Source organism: Ipomoea nil, unplaced genomic scaffold (genome assembly GCF_001879475.1).
Source record: "Ipomoea nil cultivar Tokyo-kokei standard unplaced genomic scaffold, Asagao_1.1 scaffold3321, whole genome shotgun sequence".
Lineage (NCBI taxonomy): Eukaryota > Viridiplantae > Streptophyta > Magnoliopsida > Solanales > Convolvulaceae > Ipomoea > Ipomoea nil.
In genome coordinates this window covers 836,423-858,160 of record NW_017619749.1, presented here as the reverse complement: position 1 = coordinate 858,160, position 21,738 = coordinate 836,423, and the positions used below count along the sequence as shown (strand labels likewise).

The 21,738-nt window shown below is 36.2% G+C and overlaps 5 protein-coding genes across 7 annotated transcripts; 1 reads left to right on the top strand and 4 right to left on the bottom strand.

The window, feature by feature from the left end:
* Positions 1 to 3,202: 3,202 nt before the first annotated feature.
* LOC109170060 (bZIP transcription factor 44-like) lies at positions 3,203 to 4,559 on the top strand. The gene has a single exon (XM_019319004.1). It carries the CDS (start codon positions 3,762 to 3,764, stop codon positions 4,215 to 4,217), a length of 456 nt encoding a protein of 151 aa, XP_019174549.1. The 5' UTR covers positions 3,203 to 3,761; the 3' UTR covers positions 4,218 to 4,559.
* Positions 4,560 to 6,906: 2,347 nt separating this feature from the next.
* On the bottom strand, positions 6,907 to 8,842 carry LOC109170056 (BEL1-like homeodomain protein 11). The gene is made up of 4 exons (XM_019318997.1): positions 7,811 to 8,842; positions 7,377 to 7,732; positions 7,235 to 7,295; positions 6,907 to 7,147 (listed from the first exon to the last, which is right to left on the bottom strand). The coding sequence occupies exons 1-4, from the start codon at positions 8,420 to 8,422 to the stop codon at positions 7,004 to 7,006; spliced, it is 1,173 nt and encodes a 390-aa protein (XP_019174542.1). The 5' UTR covers positions 8,423 to 8,842; the 3' UTR covers positions 6,907 to 7,003.
* A 1,001-nt stretch (positions 8,843 to 9,843) lies between these two features.
* LOC109170055 (BEL1-like homeodomain protein 7) lies at positions 9,844 to 12,771 on the bottom strand. The gene is made up of 5 exons (XM_019318996.1): positions 12,379 to 12,771; positions 11,127 to 12,063; positions 10,674 to 11,041; positions 10,527 to 10,587; positions 9,844 to 10,369 (listed from the first exon to the last, which is right to left on the bottom strand). Exons 2-5 carry the CDS (start codon positions 11,985 to 11,987, stop codon positions 10,115 to 10,117), a joined length of 1,545 nt encoding a protein of 514 aa, XP_019174541.1. The 5' UTR covers positions 11,988 to 12,063; positions 12,379 to 12,771; the 3' UTR covers positions 9,844 to 10,114.
* A 782-nt stretch (positions 12,772 to 13,553) lies between these two features.
* Positions 13,554 to 16,087, bottom strand: LOC109170058 (ribosomal RNA small subunit methyltransferase I). 3 transcript variants are annotated; one of them, XM_019319001.1, is made up of 10 exons: positions 15,715 to 16,087; positions 15,496 to 15,563; positions 15,272 to 15,368; positions 15,046 to 15,174; positions 14,857 to 14,965; positions 14,631 to 14,775; positions 14,469 to 14,511; positions 14,210 to 14,383; positions 13,953 to 14,071; positions 13,554 to 13,914 (listed from the first exon to the last, which is right to left on the bottom strand). In XM_019319001.1, the coding sequence occupies exons 1-9, from the start codon at positions 15,952 to 15,954 to the stop codon at positions 13,961 to 13,963; spliced, it is 1,116 nt and encodes a 371-aa protein (XP_019174546.1). In that variant the 5' UTR covers positions 15,955 to 16,087; the 3' UTR covers positions 13,554 to 13,914; positions 13,953 to 13,960. The 3 variants fall into 3 exon arrangements, with proteins under 3 accessions (XP_019174546.1, XP_019174547.1, XP_019174545.1); XM_019319002.1 differs by having other exon boundaries at positions 13,554 to 14,071; positions 15,715 to 15,916; positions 15,947 to 16,087; XM_019319000.1 differs by having other exon boundaries at positions 13,554 to 14,071.
* Positions 16,088 to 17,166: 1,079 nt separating this feature from the next.
* On the bottom strand, positions 17,167 to 19,807 carry LOC109170059 (probable ubiquitin-conjugating enzyme E2 18). The gene is made up of 6 exons (XM_019319003.1): positions 19,587 to 19,807; positions 19,370 to 19,473; positions 19,117 to 19,219; positions 18,708 to 18,771; positions 17,637 to 17,725; positions 17,167 to 17,555 (listed from the first exon to the last, which is right to left on the bottom strand). The coding sequence occupies exons 1-6, from the start codon at positions 19,614 to 19,616 to the stop codon at positions 17,460 to 17,462; spliced, it is 486 nt and encodes a 161-aa protein (XP_019174548.1). The 5' UTR covers positions 19,617 to 19,807; the 3' UTR covers positions 17,167 to 17,459.
* Between the last annotated feature and the right edge of the window lie 1,931 nt (positions 19,808 to 21,738).

Below are 21,738 nucleotides of genomic sequence, written 5' to 3'. Positions count from 1 at the left end.
TGTTTTTGTTTTCAATTATTGTATCGCCGCCACTACAATCTACGTTGTCTGTGGCCTGTTTTGCGTTGAACCTAAATATACGATGTTTTTTTTGGGGGGGGGGGGGGGGGGGGGGAATTTATAATAATGTTTATTTATTTATTTATTTAAAATAATCATTACGAAATTAATTCAAATTCGTTTCAAATATAACATATTTTTACAATAATGTTTATTTATTTTTTGAACAGTCAACAAAATAAACTTTTCAAGCGTGATGACAGCAGCCAAGAACCCTAATTTCAAAAAAAGTCAAGAACTGTATATGAGCTAATCGAAAGGGATTATTGAAGCCGAATATTACCTCATAAAAGTTAGAAAATTCAATTCAAAATTTGATTTAAGTTCGACCAATAATATTTATTTTTTAAAGTTTGGGTTTAATTTGACTATGGATTTTCAATTTTGAATTATTAGAGTTTAGCTTGAATGGATTAAAGAATTATTTTTTTCATGTTTAATTTAGATATAAATATAATAGAATGAATTTATAATTTATAATTCGTAATATAATAAATTCTCATAGAGTAAAACTCGCATAACGTGTTATGATTTTATTCATAAAAAAAAAATAAAAAATGGTATGTGCCGGGTTCCGTTAAGTATATTTGACTGAAATTATTTACAATTTTATTTTTCATAATATTAAATTTAAAATTAATATGTAAATTTTATATATTAAAAAATTAGATTAAAAGTATTATTAAACATAAAAATTTAATTTTAAATTTTTGGCGGAGAAAGAAAACAAAGGAAGATCACATTAAAGTTGCATTGCATGCAGGAAAAAATGAAACAAAATAGAGATTGAGACAAATGTAACAAATTAAGTGGGCAGCCACGTCATACTCTTCAAACAAAACAACCCCACCGCTAGTTCAGAGATTCCTCTGCCGTTACAGTTTGACAACACGTGACGCCTCCATCCCCCACACATGCGGTAAAAAAAAAAAAAAAAAAAAAAAAAAAGAGAAAATGGCACTTTTTCCCCTTTTTGTTATATACTTATAGCACTTTTTCCCCTTAAATTATTTAAGTGACAGTTTTTCCCCCTGATATATTAAATGGACATATTTACCCTTAAAATAAATATTTCATCATTTATTTTTCTTCTCCAACAAATTATAACCACGATTTGAAAAAATAAAATACATTAAGTGTTGAATTTAGAATATTTTTTTTTTTTAAATAAAATTTTAAAAGAAAGTTTGAATCAACCGTTCAAATTGGATCCAAAATCGTGAACCGACGGTTCAAAATAAAACTCAAATCGCGATTATATATACTTATATGTGAGAGTCAATATAAATACGGAAAAAAATATACACTATTTGTAAATATTATAATTCTAATTTAAGTTATTGCTAGTAGTTGTTCCGATTTGAACCTCCAGTTCACGGTTCAGGATCCATTTTTTTCCAGTTCACAATTTTAATAAACGGAAACCCAAATATTGGGTTATGTTATGAATCATAACCGAAATTTTTTAATTTGATTGCTATAGTGTTTGGTTCAGTTCGAACCGAACCGTGGTCATCCCTACGTATAAGCAATAATTTGTTGAAGAAGAGAAATAAATAAAATATTTATTTTAAGGGTAGAAATGTCCATTTAATATTATCAGGGGGAAAAACCGTCATTTCTATAATAATTGAGGGGGCAAATGTGAATGCATGAATACTAGGGGGAAAAAGTGCTATAAGCATATAACACAGGGGGAAAAAGTGTCATTTTCTCAAAAAAAAAACTATAAATTCCCCTAACCGTGGGTAAAACCTTAAATCAACAAAAGTCAAAGGATTGAAATTCACTAACCTCGGTCCTTCCACTATAGTGATTTTATCATATTTAATCTTAAATTTTTAAATTGGTTGTAGTTCTTTGACTTTCAAATTATTATTATTTATAGACCACAAATGGTAACAGTTTAAAAATTTAAGATTAAACGTGACAAAATTACTATATTCGAAAGACTCCAAATAGTATTAACTCATAATAAAAATATTCCACATCATTTTATTTGAAATTTATTTAATATGAAATAAATAAATAAAAGCTAACCTAACAATGTAAGACGATTGATAAAATAGACTATTAATGCAATTGTTACAAGGGAGGTTCAATTCTTGTATATAGCGGTAGTTAAGATTTTCCTTTTTGAGTAAAATCAATTTTACATGCATTAGGTCAAGTATTTTCTTAGTAAAAGTTAAACTTTTCGAGCATTGTTTTTTTTTTTTTTTTTTTTTTTTTAAATCAAATGCGCAATACAATCAGGAATATTCAAAATCCAACTAGAAGGACCAGTTTGAGAATGAGTAGCCCTAGTCAAAGCATGAGCACACTGATTCACTTATCTTGGGGCAAGCTTAAAAGACACTATTTCGAGCATTGTTTTTTGTTCAATATAGATTAGCGTCACAGAATACTGGATGTTATATGTGATTGAAATGAAAACAGTTTAATTTCTTTTAGATATGTTGGCGAATACAAATACAGTTTACATAAATGGTTGTCGTGTTGGTCCCACATAATCAGCAATTAAACCGGTCGTACTCTTTCTAGTAGGTAGCTTTTAGAAAAAGTTAATTTCTTTCGAATAAGATATTAGTTTCAAACTAAACTTTTACACGTAAGTTCCAACCAAAACTTGAGTATGCAATAACCTATTATGTAAAAGAAAATAGATTTTGATAACCCTCGTTTTTCACTTTCCTCGAATTATAACATGGACCACATGATTTCACCCCATATCCATGATGAAAATGTGAATAGAGTAAATTTTGAAATTCAACATCAATGTATACACTCTTACACACAAAGAGTAATAAATTTTCAAAACTCAACATCAAACTATACACTCTTACACACAAAGAATTTAACCCTCCAATATTTGTAGCCGAAATCAAACTCTACCATGTTGCTAAAAACAAATTTTAAGTGGGCTTCTATATATTTTATTATTTTAATGCATTAATTAATTAATTAATTAATTAATCTTAGCTTCCGCCATTCAACAACTCCCTCAGTAGATTCCACTTGCTGATAATATTTTATTTTATTTCCCATTTTTCCCACCATTTTTTTTAATGTTTTTTCTATTATTTTTCCATCGTTTTTCTGTCCACCTTTCTCCGAATCTCCGCTATAAAATCACCCTCCCTCTTCTTGTAAAACCTCTTCCATTTCTCTTCTCTTCATCCCCATAGATTTCAAGCTCTTAATCTCTGTCGTTATTCTGCTGCTTTCTTTTCTAGCAACATCTTTTAGATCCGAAGCTCTGTTAGTTTCTGAGTTTCTCATACCAATTCTCCGATACAGATCCGTTCATTCAATCAATTTCACCCTTAATTTCTTCAATTCTTTGATGCTGCGTATTGTGTTCTTGATGTTTGAGATTAATGTCTCCTGTTTTGAGTGAAATCCTCCGTTCCGGGTTTATGATCAGTTCCTCACTCAGACGCAGGACCCATCTTGTTCAATCTTTCTCCGTCGTCTTCCTCTACTGGTTCTATGTTTTTTCATAAATAACCTATCATCTCATCATCAACGCCGTTCTGATCTTTACATATATAATATATAACTTCTAAATCCAGCTTAAATAGTGATAGATATATATTAATAACCTGGATCTGGGTCCTGCGTCTTTTGAGGTCAACGTCGTTGAATCATCAGTACCTAAGCTTTTTTGATCTAAGGTTTCTGGTGGGAAGAAAAAAAAAATGGCGTCTTCCAGCGGGAACTCGTCGGGATCTACCCAGATTCAGAACTCCGGGTCGGAGGGGAACGAGAGGAAGCGGAAGAGAATGCAGTCGAACCGCGAGTCGGCGCGGCGGTCGAGGATGAGGAAACAGAAACATCTGGACGACATGGTGTCGCAGGTTGCGCAGCTGAGGAACGACAACGCCCAGATCCTTAATAACATCAACCACACCACCCAACATTACCTTAACATGGAGAGGGAGAACTCCGTTCTCCGAGCTCAGCTCATGGAGCTCACCCACAGACTGCACTCCCTCGACGACATGCTCGCTTCCATAAACTCTGTCTACGGAATCTTTGACTCGCCGGCGCCGGCGCCGGAGATTCTTACCGCGCCGGAAACTTTCATGACCAATCCTTGGATGTATCTCAACCAACCCATCATGGCATCCGCTGATGCAATGTTCCAGTGTTGATTAAAAAGACAATCTTGCCCTTGTGGTGCAGACTAAAAAAACAATCATGGGGTGGTGGTAGTTTTTTTTCATTGGTTGAATGAAAGGAGAGGAGGGGTAAAATGGGAATTATATTAATTATGTCAACTATTATTTGGTTGTTTTCCTAGTAGTATTATATTAGTATAATAATATGATTAGTATAATCTTAATAATTAGGTAGTTGAGTCATGAGTATGATTCTCAAGGGGAAGTGGGGAGGGTGTTTTGGTCTTTCTTGAAATGTAAATGGATTATATATTATTATTATTGGCGGTAAGGATGAATGGTTGTGAATGCATGTATGTTATCTATCTACCCTAATTAAATCTATGTTTTAGTATATTACCCTTGCCACCTTTTTGTTTTGTTTTGTTTTTTTTTTTTTTTTGTTTTTTTGTTTTTAAATACTACTAATTCTATTACAATATAGTATCTGTTTATAATTACTTCTCTCAATTAAATGAAGCACAAAGAATTAATATTGAGTCAATATCGCTTTGCTCAAACCCACAACTTCCTCTATGAGCAACCTGGTGCTATATGGACCACCTTTTAATACATTCATTTATATTATTTTAAATGAATCTATATAAACAAAAATTAAATTATAAACAATTCAAAACAATATCAATTTGTAGTATCAAACACACAGATAACGTTGGACATCTCTTTTTAGATGATTTTATTATTCTCAAAGTTGAATCTCCAATCTTAAAGGTCTTCACGCCTTGACTTGACAGAACGGGAGGAGTACTCAAACAACAAAACTATTCGATCTGTAATGTCGGCCCCTACCTGACCCTTCTTGTTCGTTAGAAGTCAGGACTACTACACTTGCATATGTTTTATGAAATTGTCCTCTGGAAGTCTGTAAGAAGCAACTGTTTGCGAACATTGATTCATAAAGTTTTAGTGTTCACATTATGCTATTATTAAACTAAGTTTGGTTACAATAATTTTAAATACATGAGATGATGTCGTTCTTTTTTAGCTTAACCAAGATCTCAGGTTCAAATCCAAAAAATACAATTATTTTAAAATTGAGAATGTTTCGTCACCTTTTGAAATCTTACTCAATGTGAATATAGTTAGTTCAATGTATGTATGATTGCTAATGGGATGGGTTAAAGAAAACTATGGTTAAAAAAAAAAAAAGTTATCGGTTGAGAAAGGCACATTAAAAACAGCTTACGAAATGGGAATCGATTGCTTTCACGATAATTGTACCTAGACTAGAAAATGTTGAATTGGCCTCAACTAGCCCTGCATATGAAGATACCAACAAAAATGGTGTGTTGGAAAATGCGAATAATGGTAGAAGCAAGTGGACGATTTACATGGCTAGAAACATTATCGTACTGACAAATGACAATTCACACGTGAATGAGTTCTACACATGTATTTTCAAATCTTACTCTTTTAAATTTATTTCTTGACAAATATTGATATTTGATAGGCTATTTTCTTTTTGTGGATTCGTATAAATGTGTCTACATCAAAATTTTAAGTGTGGAGCTAAAAGTTGAGAGTAAGGAATGAGAGTACATATAATTTTTTTTTTTAAAAAAAAAACATATAATATTTTCCTTACTCGATATCTAATCTCAAATCTTTCGTTAAACGCAAAATATATCACTTGGTTACCGGAGTAGAGTTTGGAAATAATGACCTGAAATCGAGTCTCACCCGGAATAGTATGGGAGCAACCTTTCAAAGTGAAGAGAGCTCCGATTCTTGTGCTCAGTAAGCAAAGGTCTAGCCTTTGTGTTTAGCTGATCGAGTTACCATGATTTACATCTTTCCAGTTGTTTTATTAGGCCGATCGGGGTGTAGAGATTCTTGTAATTGGAGATTCAACATTTTGATAACAATGGGAACAAAGACTAATATTTCAATTAACTAATCATGTACAAACATAATAATATAAGATTACAGGACCACCCCTAACAATCACTCAAAAGTTACAAACAAAAATACATGAGTGCCACTATCAGCATATGAAGTGATGTAAATTTCCTTTAAAAAACCCAGAAAACATCCAATCTTCATGAAGTTAGGTAGTTTTATGATGGTGAAAGGCTGGAGCTGTGACTTCACCATCTTTGCTCAGATCATTTAATTTTCTTCCAATCACTAAAACCCTTTTCTTTCTCTTGAGTAGGTGTGGCGTGACCTCATATCAAACCGCACTCTTCGCTTCCACAATCATATTCCTAACATCTCAAGAGCGCATTTACTAATAAGAAATTTTTTTCATTATATTTTTCGACAACACATCAAAAATGAAAGAAAAAGACTACACATGATGTGACTAAAGCAAATCAATGCGACTGTCACAGTTTGATCCCGTGCCCTAAGCTGTCTGTGCAGTCCTAACAAGGAGTCCATTACATTGGGTGAAACTTCCACAATGCGGTGGTCAAACATTCACAATCTAACACCCGAAATCATTTGAGTTGCCTGTGTGGGGGCCCTACACTTATCATTGTTTCTATATTTAGTAGCTAATTGTGCATCTACCGAACTCACTAATAAGTTTATTAGAGGAAGTCACGCCAGATGATACATGATTATATTCTTCAAGAAAATAATGTGCATTTTTTGGTGCTACAAAGTACAAACTCTTCCAACCATGTTTGGGATATCACATTGCAGGAGAAAATTTGAGGAAATAAATGAAGGATTTTTAATTTTTTTCCAATTCCAAATCAAGAAACCAAAGTTCCATTAACATAAGAAAATGTGAGGTTGATTAAGGTTTGGTGTCATTCCTCGGCAGAATCTGCGACAGATTGTCTGGTAGCCGAAGTGGCTAACAATGGATCCGACTCTGCAAACTCGTCTCTGTACATTTCCTCAATCATAGGCTTCCATAGTCGAACTCGAGCATTTATGAACCAGTTTGAAACCTGAAACATCATCTCAAAAACTCAAAAAAAACATTCAAGATTTCAGGCAACAAATTAAAACATGTTGGAATTCACACTGCAGATTACCTGATTCTTTGTCAATCCTGTCTGTGATGCCAATATAAGCTTCTCCGAATCATTCGGATAGCTACGAGAAAACAAACAGGCATTACAACATTGAATTGAATCTCACAAAAATAGTTTAAAGTTTGAAGTTTGAAGTTCATACGGGTGAAGGAAGTGTTGGAATAGCCAAGCGCGAAGAGTTGCCACTGAAGTTTCTGGCAGGCCTCTGATTGGCCGCCATGATTGCCTCGAGCTTTGAATCATTCCCAGCTGTTGAAGAAACATCTTGTGAAGCCCAGCATCTCTGTTGATCATCATTGTTGGCAGTTCTTCTGATAATTTTTGCAGTAGGCTGTTTATCTGAGACACAATTGCTTCTCTTAAGCTGCAGAAATGCTTGGACATGGCTTGGAGTGCGAGTCCAGTGTAGGATTTCCCTGCTCCTAATCCTGCAATGGCCTCAAACGATGATACCAGCTCTTCCATTCGATCATGATACTGCTCGTATCTTCTTTCCACCTGCAAATTCTGTCACGATTACAAGAAACAAACATGGAATCAAAGATGGAAAAAAGAATTCAAGATTGTTTCGTTTACCCCTTCAAGCAAGGCAATGAGCGCCATGATTCTAGTATGGAGCTCGTGTTTCTCGTTACTTGGGAGCTCTGCATTCACCATGGAACGGAAACCCAAAGATCCTTTCTTGCCGGACGGCGATAATCTCCGGATGTATTTCTCGGAGTCTGTCGCCTTGCCGCCGACACTAACCACTTCTTCAAGAAGGGACTGTGTAGGTCTTAGGTATTTGGAGTTAGCAATGATGGCGGCGAAAGATTCAGGTCCAGAAAACGTGGAAATTGAGGTTGAAGAAGAAGAAGAAGCTGTCCCTGTCCCTGTCCCAGCAACAGAATAATCACTACTGAAACAACCCATTCCTGGATTAACAAAACCTGGATTCACCATCCCTAAAGAAAGTGAGAGTTTCTGATGGGATCCAAGAAGATCCATCACATTTCTGGTGTGGGTGGCTTGAGGAGAATGAACTAATAAGTCTACGGCTCTGGACATTCTCTCCCCAAGAGAATGAATGGTGGTGCCTAAATCAGCACAGTTTTGGTTCCAAACTTGAGGTTGACTAGTCATGGCATATGGGGTGATGAATTGGTGGGGAATACTTGGCGGCTCTGTATTTGAATTCTGAGACACCATTGAGAAAAAAGTTGTGATTTTGATCAAGAAAAGCCTTTTGGGTCCTCAAGAAACTGAGAATGGAGGAAATTAATGGATGCTGGGGTTTTCAAGAAAGCTAGCCTGGCCTGCATGGATTAACTCCATTAAAGAACGACAGAGATCGCCGACCTAACTGGACAGAATATGCATACAAACATACCTTGAATGATAACTAGTTCATGCAAGGGAGGAAAGCAAAGATTCCTATGTCAAAAAAAAAAAAAAAATCTTTGCCACTATTTCCCAAGCATATAAGCACACCCTATATGAGCAGCTGAAAGCTATGGAGCCTAAGAAACACAGGCCTATGGGGGAGGGCAAGCTCTCCAAAGAAGAGAAAGGACATCAAGAAAGCAGAAAGTGTTGAAAATGACATGAAATTTATGGTCCCCCACTTCCCCTCAGCTTTAATGCTCTACTATTACACATCTTTGGGACACTCAAAAAGCACTTTCAGGCTTCACCTCTATCTTCCTGTGCACTCACAGTAGAAAGAAGCACAGAAGTTAAACATAAATGTGGTATTGCTGTGTTGCAGAAGGCCTCTGCCATCTGGATAAAAAATAAAAGTGAAAAAAAAAAAAAAAAGGCTGTCTTTTGCACACTCCCAGTTTTAATTTAAGATTGTCTGCTTGTGAATCTGTAAACATGTGGGAATATCTAGCCTTTTTTGTAAGCTGTTGTCATCCTTATAAGATTTTGAATGGCCCCTGCAATATTCATAATCCTTCAAGAGAAACTTTGTCTGTAACCTACAAATTTGTGGGAGGTTTCACTACACAGTAACACAGCCCTTCATATCTGTTTAATGCATGTAATGTTGTATCATTTCCATTTTGGATGGAGCCTTTTCCTTTTCTTTTTTGGTGCTTCATTGTTGTTAGTGTGGTGATAAGATTGATGTATTCTGGGAGAGAAATGGTTGGTTCAAGATTTGGAAAATGGTGTAATGATTACTACCCCCTTTGTTCTATTAGACCCTCCAGTTGTCATTCCCAGCTTCTGTTGGATAATATACTGCAACCTAAAAACCCCACTCTTTTTCTTCGGAAACGATGGAAACCCGCAACCACTACCTAATAGTGTGTACTGGGTAAACCCCGTCTTGGGACCCAACCATCCTAAGTTGTCATAACTAGCCAGCTCAAACCAGGAACGCCAATAGGCCGTTTGGTTGGGGTTGTCCTCAAAAGCCCCACTCTTTGATTGAATTGGGCAGAGGGAGAAGGTGAAAAAACTTTCACTTTTTCACCTTAGGTGTGATTCTGGTAAAAGAAAGTAGAATTCAAGCTTCAAAATATATCAGATAGATCAGTTCACCAGTTGTAACATGCAAGAAGATACTGACAAACTCATAAATTGCAGGCTATGCAACCATGATGTGTAAAAAAGGTGCAGACTTTTGTACAAGATTCAATTTTTTGTAATTGCCAAACACAGTATACTGTATACTACAGTGTTCCACTTAAAAACTAAGCTAAGCATGACCCCTATAGTATTCACTATTATACAAATGATAAACCAGAAGTGTATATATATATATATATATATATATATAAATTATAAAGTTATAAACTTTTCTTGTATTGCAGAGTCTACAAGAGAGTAATCTCCTATCTCACATTATGTACTAGTAGCAGCAGAAGAAGAATAGCGCTTCCAACGCCCGGTTCATGAGCGAGAAGCATCAAGTAAATGATCGGGAACGTTGTTCGTTCTTACATCACTATATTGCTGTATGCAACTGTAATCACCTGTTAAACTCTCTTGAAGCTCTTTATCTGCTGTTTCCTCGGATGCTGCAGCCCGAATCTGTTCTGGTGAGGCGGTGGAGCCCGCTTCTGCATCGCGAACTTCCTCCTTGTACATTTCCTCAATCATGGGCTTCCAAAGACGGACTCGTGCATTTATAAACCAGTTTGCAACCTGATCCAGACAGAGTTCCGTTACTATGTTGCAAGATTATGATAACATAGTATATTCGAGTAAAAGGTTAATTGAAGCATGTGCTCCATCTCAACTAAAAGCCTAAGCTGATAGTTGGATTGCACATTAATGGTTATATGCTCAACATTTTGCATACCTGACTTCTTGTTAAGCCTGTTTGTCTCGCTAGTGTGACTTTCTCCGAGTCTTTTGGGTAACTGAAGAATACACGAAACTAATCAGAAGCAATGGAACTGGAGGTGTTACGAGATTTATCAGATAAAGTTAGTTATAAGGAACATACGGGTGGAGGAAATGTTCAAAGAGCCAAGCGCGAAGGATTGAAACAGCATTCTCGGGCAAACCTCTGAGTGGCCTCCAAGGTTGTCTCATCACGCCAAATTGCTGAAGCAACCTTTGTTGCCTCATCTGATGATCCACATGGCGGAGACGATACAATCTCTCCCCTTGACTATTGCCTTGTTCCCCTAAACTTTGTCGAGTAATTTGAATCTGCTTCTTGATTGCATCACACAGGCAGCGAAATTGGCAGGAAATGGTTTTGAGGGCGAGCGATGTGTATGGCCTAGCAGCACCGAGCCCAGCAACCATCTCAAACGACGAGACTAAAACTTGCATGTGTTCATAGTACTGTTTGTATGACATATCCACCTACATAGAAACATAGTACTAAAGCAACCTAAATTTATGTGATAATTGACATAGACAAACACATATGAATGTTTGATTGACCCACCTTGTCCAACAAAGAAAAGAGTTTTGTCATCTTGCTCTCGAGATCATATTGTTCTGTGGCTGAGAGTTCAGCAGAGATCATATCGGAGGCCATCCCAGGAACCGAACAGCTGGACTTCACCTCAGTCTCTTCGGACCCATTTTTTAGAAATGAAAAATGATTCTGTTTGTCCGCTTGCTTTTTAGCTGATTGAACATTCACGACTTCATCGAGTAAATCCTGTGCTGCCTTCAGATACTTGGAATTATAAATGGATGCTGAAGCCCCCGCGGTTGCTTCATGTAAATGTGCACTAAAATTCACCTCTCGGAGGCCTATGGAGCTCTCGAGGTTGTCCATGGCTCCAACTTTGACACCGTTCTGATGATGATCTCCAGCCAGATCAAACGACAAATATTCAACGTTTTTATCTTCGTTATACTGATGAGATCCCTGAGCGTGGGAAGTCAACAATGAAGAAAAACCCGAGTTCCTATACTGATCATGGTACGATGGCACTTGAACTGAAGATGGAACTTCCATGGCCAAGCTGAGAGATAATCCTTGATATTGAACATTTTGCATATCAAAAGGTTTCGATGAAAACGCGTTGGCCTCCATAGAACCAGACCCGCCATTGAGAAGACTACCAACTGGCTGCTGCATATTCAGCAGATCAGAAGTAGGTGAAAGAAGAAGCATCTCATCCCCACTTCGAATCGACTGAACCTCAGCATTGTTATTTGGCGATAACTCTGGGTAGGGATGGTTCAGAAACATCACGCCCCCGGGAACACCAGACTGGAAAGAAGTGTGCTTTTGGTCTGGCAATAGTGGGAGTGCATCTCTTTGGTTGGTCAAACCTGAATAATAAGTTGCCATATCTCTTCTCACCCCCTCTCAAATGTAGCACAAACAACCTTAATTTCCCCCCCTCTAAGAGATTCTGTTTAGAACCCTGTGAGGAGAATCATGGGAATCAGCTAACAAGTCACTCATCATCAAAAGAAACCTAAAGATTTGCTAAGGGGCTTCATCATCAATTCAACATCAAGAACATGCAATCATCAAAACAGGACCCAAAATTGAAGATATTATCTTTATTACACACAGTTGTTGACAATAATTCTCCAAAAGTGGTTGGAAACATCAAGAATTCATTACCATCATCAGGAACATGATAAAAACCTCAGTAGAAATCAAAAAACAGTACAACCATGGACCAAAAGGTGGGAGCAGGAAAGAAAGATGCAAAAGGGCAAAGGAAAAATACCAGGAAAGAAATGTCTGTCTTTGTGGTGTGCCTTCAATTGGGGGAACAGAGAGAGCCACCAAGAGAGTGATTGAAAGCAAAAAACTCAAAGCAGAAGCTTATCCATGTGGAGACAAACCTGATCCGCAAACATCCTAAGAGAACATCATCAACAACAACAACCCCTCCTTATCATTGAACAATGACACCACCAGCCAACAGATATCCTGCAGAAAAAGATTACAATAATTATGAAAGCAAGCAAGAAATAATCAACTGTCAACCTTCCATTCTTAATTAAAACAAGTATTATATTCCCTTTCAATTATTTCAAACTTTCTTCGAGTGGGGTCCATGGTGCAAGACCCCAAAACACACCCTAAAACTCTACAAGTTTGTTCTTTTTTTTTAATAATTTTTTTAAAAAAAAATCAATGAAAAAACAAAAACCCAAGAACACAAAATTGGCAAAGGGGTTGGTGGTTTGTTTGTTCTCCCTTTTGGCATTGTTAGCGTGCGTAGGGGTTTGATGTTTGAGGGTCTGAATCGTCAACCACCAGTTGGTAGACCTAAAACTAAGCAGCTTTTAAGCCTTTGATAAGAAGACTAAAAGAGATTTTCATTTTATATACCTAAGGTTGTTGCAAGGCTTCATATTCAATTTGAGGCAAATTATAATATACAAATATATGATTTGGTGTTGTTTCTGATTTGTTTTTTTGCAATATACAAGACAAAGAATTAATCTTGAAAACTGTGCTTGCTGATATGCCAATTTACCATTGAAGAGGTCAAAAGGAGCCCATGGTGGGTTAAAAACTTCAAACTTTTTAGTGGCACATCCCCCAGTGTTTCTATGCTTTTGACCTTGGTATTCCAATATTCTATTTTGTATACCAAAATAAGGCTAATAGGCCGCTCTTATCAGGAGTTATAAATATTTATAATATTATGATTGTAATAATTTTTAATTATTAAATCAACAGTCTGATCAATTTATCTGAATTGTCTTCACTAACAGATAACAGTCAGCAGTCTTGATTCTTGGAGGTAAGGTTGCGGTTGATACGAGGAGAACAATGTTCTTTCCTATGTTATGTAGATTTGTATTCTTCCCAGCATCTCTTCATTTGTATTGTATTTTTTGGTTTTGATTTTTTTTTTTTTTTTTTATGTACAGTACAGACCAAAAGTCAGATGTAGAAAGATATAAACTGAAGGAAACATGAAAGTCTTCAAAGATTCAAACGAGGATGGATGAGAGTAACTACAAAACTAAACATCAGAGGGAGGAAAGAATTTCTTTTTCGTCTCAAGCAATTTAGGGAACAAATCTGCATCCATGGAAGTTTGTCACCATGCACACTCATGGAGTTTTGAATGCTGTATGGAACCAAAAATGAATGTTTTGTTTGGAATGCGCAGAGTGGGGGTCTGGTCTGGGCTATGGAAACCATCTTTCTTCTCTTCAACAGCTACAGAAGGTAATCTAATCTCGGCTTCCATAATCAATGGCAGCCGAGGATATTTCTTTCTTTCCCCATTACCCTCTTTTTAACTCCAGTGTCATGATGGTAGGACGGGATGAGACATTTGCAGCATCTCATGAACAGCAATCATCATCCGACTCAACTGGCCGCCCAAATTTCCTAAGTGCGAGAGAATATATTGCTTTTCGTCTCAGAGACTTGCCCGTTGCCACCAACTTGACTGCCTGCATCAGATGAACTAAGTTCAAGCTTTCGTATCATAGAAAGATTAAATCTTTACATGGTTTGAGCCCGAATAACATTTACAATATTTGACAGATAGCGAAATCATATAAATTCTGACATCAGGAAAAACAAAGTACCATTGAAAGTGTATGCCCTTTCGAGATCAGCTCTCTCAATTCATTCTCCAGTTGCGACTCAGATGGAATCTCATCTATACTCCGTGACTTTCCTTCAAGCAAGATGGTGATTTCCCCCTTAGGTTGGCGATCCGAGAATGCTTCTATGGCCTGGCCGATAGTGCCATGCCAGAACTAATAAATTCAACAAAGAAGCATCTTAAACTTGGAACCATATCACAAAAACAGCACATTATATACAGGTAGGAAGGGAATTCACCTCCTCGTGTAATTTAGTCATTTCCCGCGCCATGACACACTGCCTGCAAGAACGCAAAAATATTGGAAGTAATAGAAATGTTTTACTCGGAAATTAAGTCTTAAAAGAGTTTGTAAAAATGTTCGAACTGAGCTATAGGGGCGGCTAGCACCATAAATCTACCTAGAGTCACCAAATATCGAAGAAGTCTCTTCAAGAAACTGGCAAAGCTTGTGAGGTGGAACGAAGAAAATCTGAGTTGCTGCCTCATTTGCAGAAACCGTCAGCCTCTCTCTCCTAGAACCAGCATGCTTTGGGAGAAACCCAACTGAATAAACGTAAAAAGATCAGATGCCAGAATTTCACGAGAGTTTACCAGGATCCAATAAACACGCTTGCTGGTAATTACCAAATGTGAACTCATTAGTAGGTAAGCCAGAGGCAGATAGCGCTGTTATGAGAGCTGAAGGACCAGGGATGGGAATGACGGGTATGTTCTTCTCCACACATAATTTTGCCTGCATACAAAAATTCACTCTTCAACTAATCAAATTATTTCGTCTAATTAATTTTCCCAATAAAGAAAAGCACAACTCACCAATTCAGCACCGGGATCACTGATGCCCGGAGTCCCAGCATCACTGATCAAGGCCACAATTTGGCCCTCTTGCAGTCTTTTTAACACTGCCTGTTCCCTCTGAGACTCATTGAATTTGTGATAGCTGAGCTGAAAATCTAAACTTTAGCATCAGAAAATCTTTTATATTCACAAACAACCACTAATCCAAGCAAAAGCAGAGCCCATAACTCCATAACTCACTTACAAGAGGAGTTTTAATATTGTAATGCTGTAGCAGCTTTCCCGAATGCCTAGTGTCTTCTGAAAGTATCACATTTGCAGAATTTAAGACTCTCAAAGCTCTGTGAAGATAATGCAGAAACAAGAATAATGATTATTGAGCACTTTACTGATAACAATTGTAAAGAACAAATCTTTACAATCACAATAAAAGGATTAAAGAAAGACTTAGTCCCCAATTGATGTTACCTCAGAGTAATATCTTCAAGATTCCCAATAGGTGTTCCCACCAGATATAAACCTGGCTTTAGGGGCTTCTGGGAAATTCAATTTTGACCATATCAGTTAACACCCATTGATTAAAGATTGCAACTTTGGCAAATTCACTGCATATTCCGTACTAATTCATATCGATAGTTCCACCAAAAATTAAAAAATTAAAAAAATCCAGGCATCAAGCTTGCTTACTTGCTTTGATTCTGAGGGTTCGTAGGACGCAGTGGAGGAGGGGTCAGTGCAGTAAAGGGCGCAAGTGACGGACCTAGAGGCGGTGCAAATAACTGAAGGTCGGTTAACCGCTGCGAGAAATTTGATGAATACGGGAAGTGGGTATCGAGAGCATAGCCTGGGAACCGCCGTGAACACCGGCGCGGCGGCGGAAGAGAACAGTGTTGTCATACTCATGGACCGGAAGTGGCGTATCAGCATCCTTCCCTCCGCTTTCCCTATAGCCTATAGGTGGAGAAACACCCAACGGAAAAGACTGGGTTTTTACCGATTCTCCCTACAAATGAAAATTACTCCCATCTTCCAAAAAAAGTTGAATCTTCTACCCAAAGGATCCCCCACCCTAATCGGACTAAAATTTGAAAGAACTAAATTAAGGTTACTTAATGATTTAGTAGACATGTTAAATCTTAATGTACATCAGAAATATGTACACTCACTATTATCGTAAAAATTCAAACTTTAATTTCTTCTTCTAAATTATTATCATTTTTTAAGTCAGTTTGTTATAAGTTATTTAAATCGATCAGCTATTCTTAATTTAAACTGATTAGCTATAAATTTTTCAAGAGTTAATACCCAAAATCGTCATCGACTATAGTGATTTTTCTCAATTACGTCCTAAACGACTTTGGTGACCCAATATCGTCCCAGACTTTTGTGTTTCGCTCAATTTAGTCATCCATTTGTTATTCCGTCAAATTGGTGTTAAATAAATGGACAATTCAGTAATGTCAATATTGATCTCTCTTTACTTTCAACTTGTGAAGTGCAAAATTCCTCTTTCTTATACGAATTACACCCAAAATTACTTCCGAATCTGCAAATCTAATTTTATATTCGCAGTTTTAGGAGTAATTCCGGGAGTAATTCGTAAAAAAAAAAAGGATTTCGCAGTTCACATGTCTATGAGTAAAGAGATACCAATATTAAAATTATTGAATTGTCTATTTATTTAACACCAAATGGATAGAATAACAAATGAGGGACTAAATTGAGCAAAAACACAAAAATCTGAGATTAAATTGAGCGAAACACAAAAGTCTGGGACTGGGACGATATTAGGTCACCAAAGTCGTTTAGGACGAAATTGAGAAAAATCACTATAGTCGAGGACGATTTTGGGTATTAACTCAATTTTTTAAACCACCCCATTAGTCATAGACAATTAGTTTATTTATTTAATTCTTTAAATTGGTCAGTAATGAATAATTTAGATCACAAAACAGACTTTATCCAGATTATACGAAACTAAAATAAGGTTTGTGGATTCTTGAAGAGTTGTGTATGAAAGGCAGAGATGAAGGCAAAATTATTGGTGGGAAAGGTAGAGAAGAAGGTCTGCATATGTGCTTGCATTCTTTACCAGCATTTATCTCCTCTGGATAACAGTAGTTAATGTAGAACAGAGAGTTAATGAATACATCTTTTTCATGAGAGGAGAAAACCTTTAGGCAGAGAGAGCAGAAACTTAAATCGCAAATGAAGATGTTGAGTACATTAACACCAGTCTGGTTAACACTATACAGAAGTACACCCAATATAAATCGCCTTACGGCGACTTTTCTTAAGAAGTTTTGTTCAAAGTCCCAACACCTGTTGGCTGGGGGAGGGATAAAAGGCGTATCAATCTCAACCACCAACACAGCCAGCCCGCCACCACGGGGAGGTGTTGCTGGTTGTGCACCAATCTCGACTAGCGTTTCCTAGACTTTGTCGTCGTGGAACCACCATCGAGTCTCCTTGGGCGACCTCCCATTCTTGCAGTTCTTCACATAACGATCGTTGTCTGCTGGGCGTTGCTGCAGACACAATAAGAAAAACACAACATGAAGTGCCAAACGCATTTCTCCAACATAATCAGATTATGGTTTTTACCATACCTTTACAGTTGAGCTCGATAACATGGAGAGAATGCTGATGCAAATGGAACTAACAGTCATAGCAGGGGACCAAGAGTCATACAGAATATCTGCGATGATAATTCAATGTCAAAGCTCAATCAGTATAGACACATTCCTTCAATGTAACGATAAGCATATACTAAACTAAATACTAATGTTTTACAATAGACATATTCTTGGGGTAAAGACTCATAGAAGCAAGCTTTTCAGGATTGCCGGCTAGGGTCACAAGCATATATATGATATATCTCTTCTGATAAGTGATAAATACTCCGTATTATAGATGGGCCCACATACAAAAGCTTCAAGCTTTATCATCAAGCCATGCTAATATAAATATCTTAACTCAAATGACAACAGTAGAGTAAAAGAGGTTCTGTGAAATTCTAAGTTCGTTCCTTCATATGCATAGGTCATACATAATAAAAGAATAGTATTGATTTATCGGGAACGTGTAGAAAGTCTCCGTTCTTATGTCATATAGGAAAATTCATAAGCATATCTCTTTCCATTTCCACTGGATAGGTCATGATAAGAGAATAGTATCTCTCTCACTTCCCCTTACACCGGGCATCTGAAAAGCCCAACCATCCCATCCTAACGAACTCTCATACACATTCCAATCAATCCAAAGCCTAACAGTCAACATGTTGAAAATGAACAAAGAGCGATAGCCCCATATAGCATAGAAGGCGAAGGGCTAAATGCCAACAAACATGCCTTTGCTGCAGAAATATCCAATTTTCCAGACTTCCATTATGAGAGACAAAAGAATTGCTAGTAACTACAGGATGGGTATTTACCTCCCCAGGCATCAAGTTCACATAAGCAAAGCAACTTAACCGTTCAATGACTCAAAACCAGTTATACCTTAAAGCAACTGATAATGTTAGGGCATTGCACTTCTAGACAGTAAGGCAAACAAAAGGAAAGTATTAATAAAAACTATATTTGTGCGGGGAAGGGAATATGCAACACAAATCGCAAGCTTCCAAGAATTCTAAAACGTCAATTGGAAGCAAACACGGAGCACAGGGTAGTGAAACAAACCTAAACAGATATGTCCATTGCTATAAATGTGAGGATGGAGCGGAGCTGGAGGGATAAAAATAACCTGCCCAGTTTTACACAAAATAAAATAAGGTGAAGATAGTAATCAAACGGAAATCACCATTAGCTAGCAAGAAAACCAGATTGTTTGTTTTAGTACTCCATGGTTAAACTATCTTTGCGTGTTTAAATTCTCCAGGAATCCATCCTGGACAGTTTAAAATCTTAGATAATCCACACTCAACACTCTAGTCTCTACTCTATCCAACAAATGAAAATTTTACATAGTTTTTCCAACCTCTCCTAAATACAGATGATACTGAGCAATCAAACATTAACAAACCAAAGTCAACTACAAATCTTAGAGAAACATATATCAGAGGCCAAACATAGGAAAATGAATTCTCACCTGAGGGGCTTCCATAGGGTAATGTTCAGGGAAATCAACCTGTAGCTGATATGTCTCGTTGGCATACAAAGTCCCCGGAGCTCCGGTGACTTCAATTACCCATCTGTAATAACAGGAAGAAGAAAAAAAAAATCAGCAAAAATAAAAAGAAAAGCCCAATAAAGATTGAATATTTTCCATCTTAATTCCAAACCCAATAATTAAAAATAAAAAAAATTGAAAGAGTAAAAACTAAAAAGTGAAAAGCCTTCACCTTTGGAGATTATCAGTGACTCTGTGCTTAAATCCGGCGGGGGGATTCACCTGCCATTCCATCAGCTCCTTCTGCAGCCGATTGGCAGCGATCTTGCTCAGAGCCTAAATCACATTCCAGCATCAATTCTCAGCCCAAACAAACACACAATTAAAAAAACATAAATCCCAAAATTCTACCCAGACAGAGATGTATGTATATGTAACCACACGCAAACCTTGCGAGACGAAGCTGAAGGGCTAGTCATGGTGCCTTGAATTTGGAGAGAGAGAAAGAGAGAGAGAGATAAAAGAAAGGGTGTGTGCGTAAAGACGACGTCGGTGTTTCTGTGCCTGGTTATTTTATTGGCACTCTTTGGATTGTGGAAAATCTAAAACCTGCAAATTGCAAATACGAAAAAAAGTATTCTGGCACTTGAGAGAGATCACGATTTGGGTTCAAGTCAAACCCGGATACTGATCGACGGTCAGGAATGGCTTAGATGCGCTGATGTGGGGCTCGATGGTTGCCCTCAGCCACGTGGCGAATGTTCTGGGTTGTTCACGTGAATTAAAAATTGAGAAGATCCGCCATTCATGCATTATACTAGTCCTCACAAATATCATTATTTGCACTTTAATTTTTTTTTTATTATCTAAAAATTATTTTTACTATATATAAAAAATATCAACTCTTAGTTCGTACAGTCTAGACGTACCAAAATCATTCAACGGGAAACAAGTAACTCTTAATTCATATTAAGTGAATTAATTTCTTAGTAGTTATGCCATTTGCAGAATTAATAATATCGTTGTCTCTTTATATTTATGATTATATTTTTTTTTAATTATATGTAGAAATGTTTGTGCATATAACACTATAATTTTCTTGACCCACTTCCCATATCTATTGATCATTTCAAACAGAATTTTGCTTTACTAAGTGGTGAAGAAAGATGGTACTCCGTATTAAATAAAAGGGGAAGAAAACATATCTAAAAGCAAAATTGGTCCTATATTCCCACTTTTTTTTCTTTTCTTTTTCCTTACAAAAAATAAAAACCTTTTTTGTTGCTCTTGACAAAAAAGATTGGAATATAGCATAAAAGTATACATGGAAGAAGCAAAAACCTATATTTGGTGCATCTAAGATTGAAAAGTAGATATGCTATCTATAAGATAATAGCTAGCTAGCTTTGCTTCCCAATAAAAATTATATATGTAAGGGAATCAACCAAACAATTAAAAAAAAAAAAAAAAAAGCTACATGAATTTAGACCAAATAGCATTCACAATACTAAAAGCTAAATAAACAATTGTTTTTTGTGTATGACATATAATATTTTCACTATTGCGAGTGTAAGACTAATTTAAATTCGGTTCATATCATGTCTTTCTAAATATAAGACTTAACCAAAAGAAATAAATCGGGGTCATTGATCCAAATTTAACATAAGATAATGTTTCTTGAGAGAAAGCTTGATCCAAAGAGACTAATTCATAGTCGAATGATCTAAATTTAACATAAAATCATGTTCCTCAAGAGAAAGCTTGATCCAAAGAGACTAATTCATATTCAACATGAAATCATGTCTCTCAAAAGAAAACTTGACAGAAAATATGCAAGGCAACTATATAAGAATCCACAATCATTATTGTGTGGATCATATTTTGTATACTATAAAATAATGTACATTCAGTATAAAAATAATGTACTTTTAATATATAAAAAATGTACGTTGTATTCAGGGGTTGTACATTATTTGTGTACTGAGTGTATATTATATTGTATAATATACATTTAATACACAAATAATGTACATTTAATACACAAATAATGTACATTTAGTATATTAAAATGTACTTTTTGTTATGGTCCATGCAGTACTGTTTGCCAAGAATTGATATTCCGGCCCTATAGTTGGGATAGTTATGCTGTGGAAACGTGTTCACCATACGCATGGTGAACACATGAGTAGATCATAATTTCTATACTATAGATTCATAATTTTTTTTTGAAAACGTAGATTCATAATTTTGTTTTTCATTTGTTGTTAACGGGATAGATCCATAATTTCTAAACTGTAGATTCATAATTTCTATACTGTAGATTTATAACATCTATACTGTAGATTCATAATTTCTATACCGTAGATTCATAATTTCTATACTGTAGATTCATAATTTCTATACTGTAGATTCATAATTTCTATACCGTAAATTCATAATTTCTATACTGTAGATTCATAATTTCTATACCGTAGATTCATAATTTCTATACCGTAGATTCATAATTTCTATACTGTAGATTCATAATTTCTATACTGTAGATTCATAATTTCTATACCGTAAATTCATAATTTCTATACTGTAGATTCATAATTTCTATAC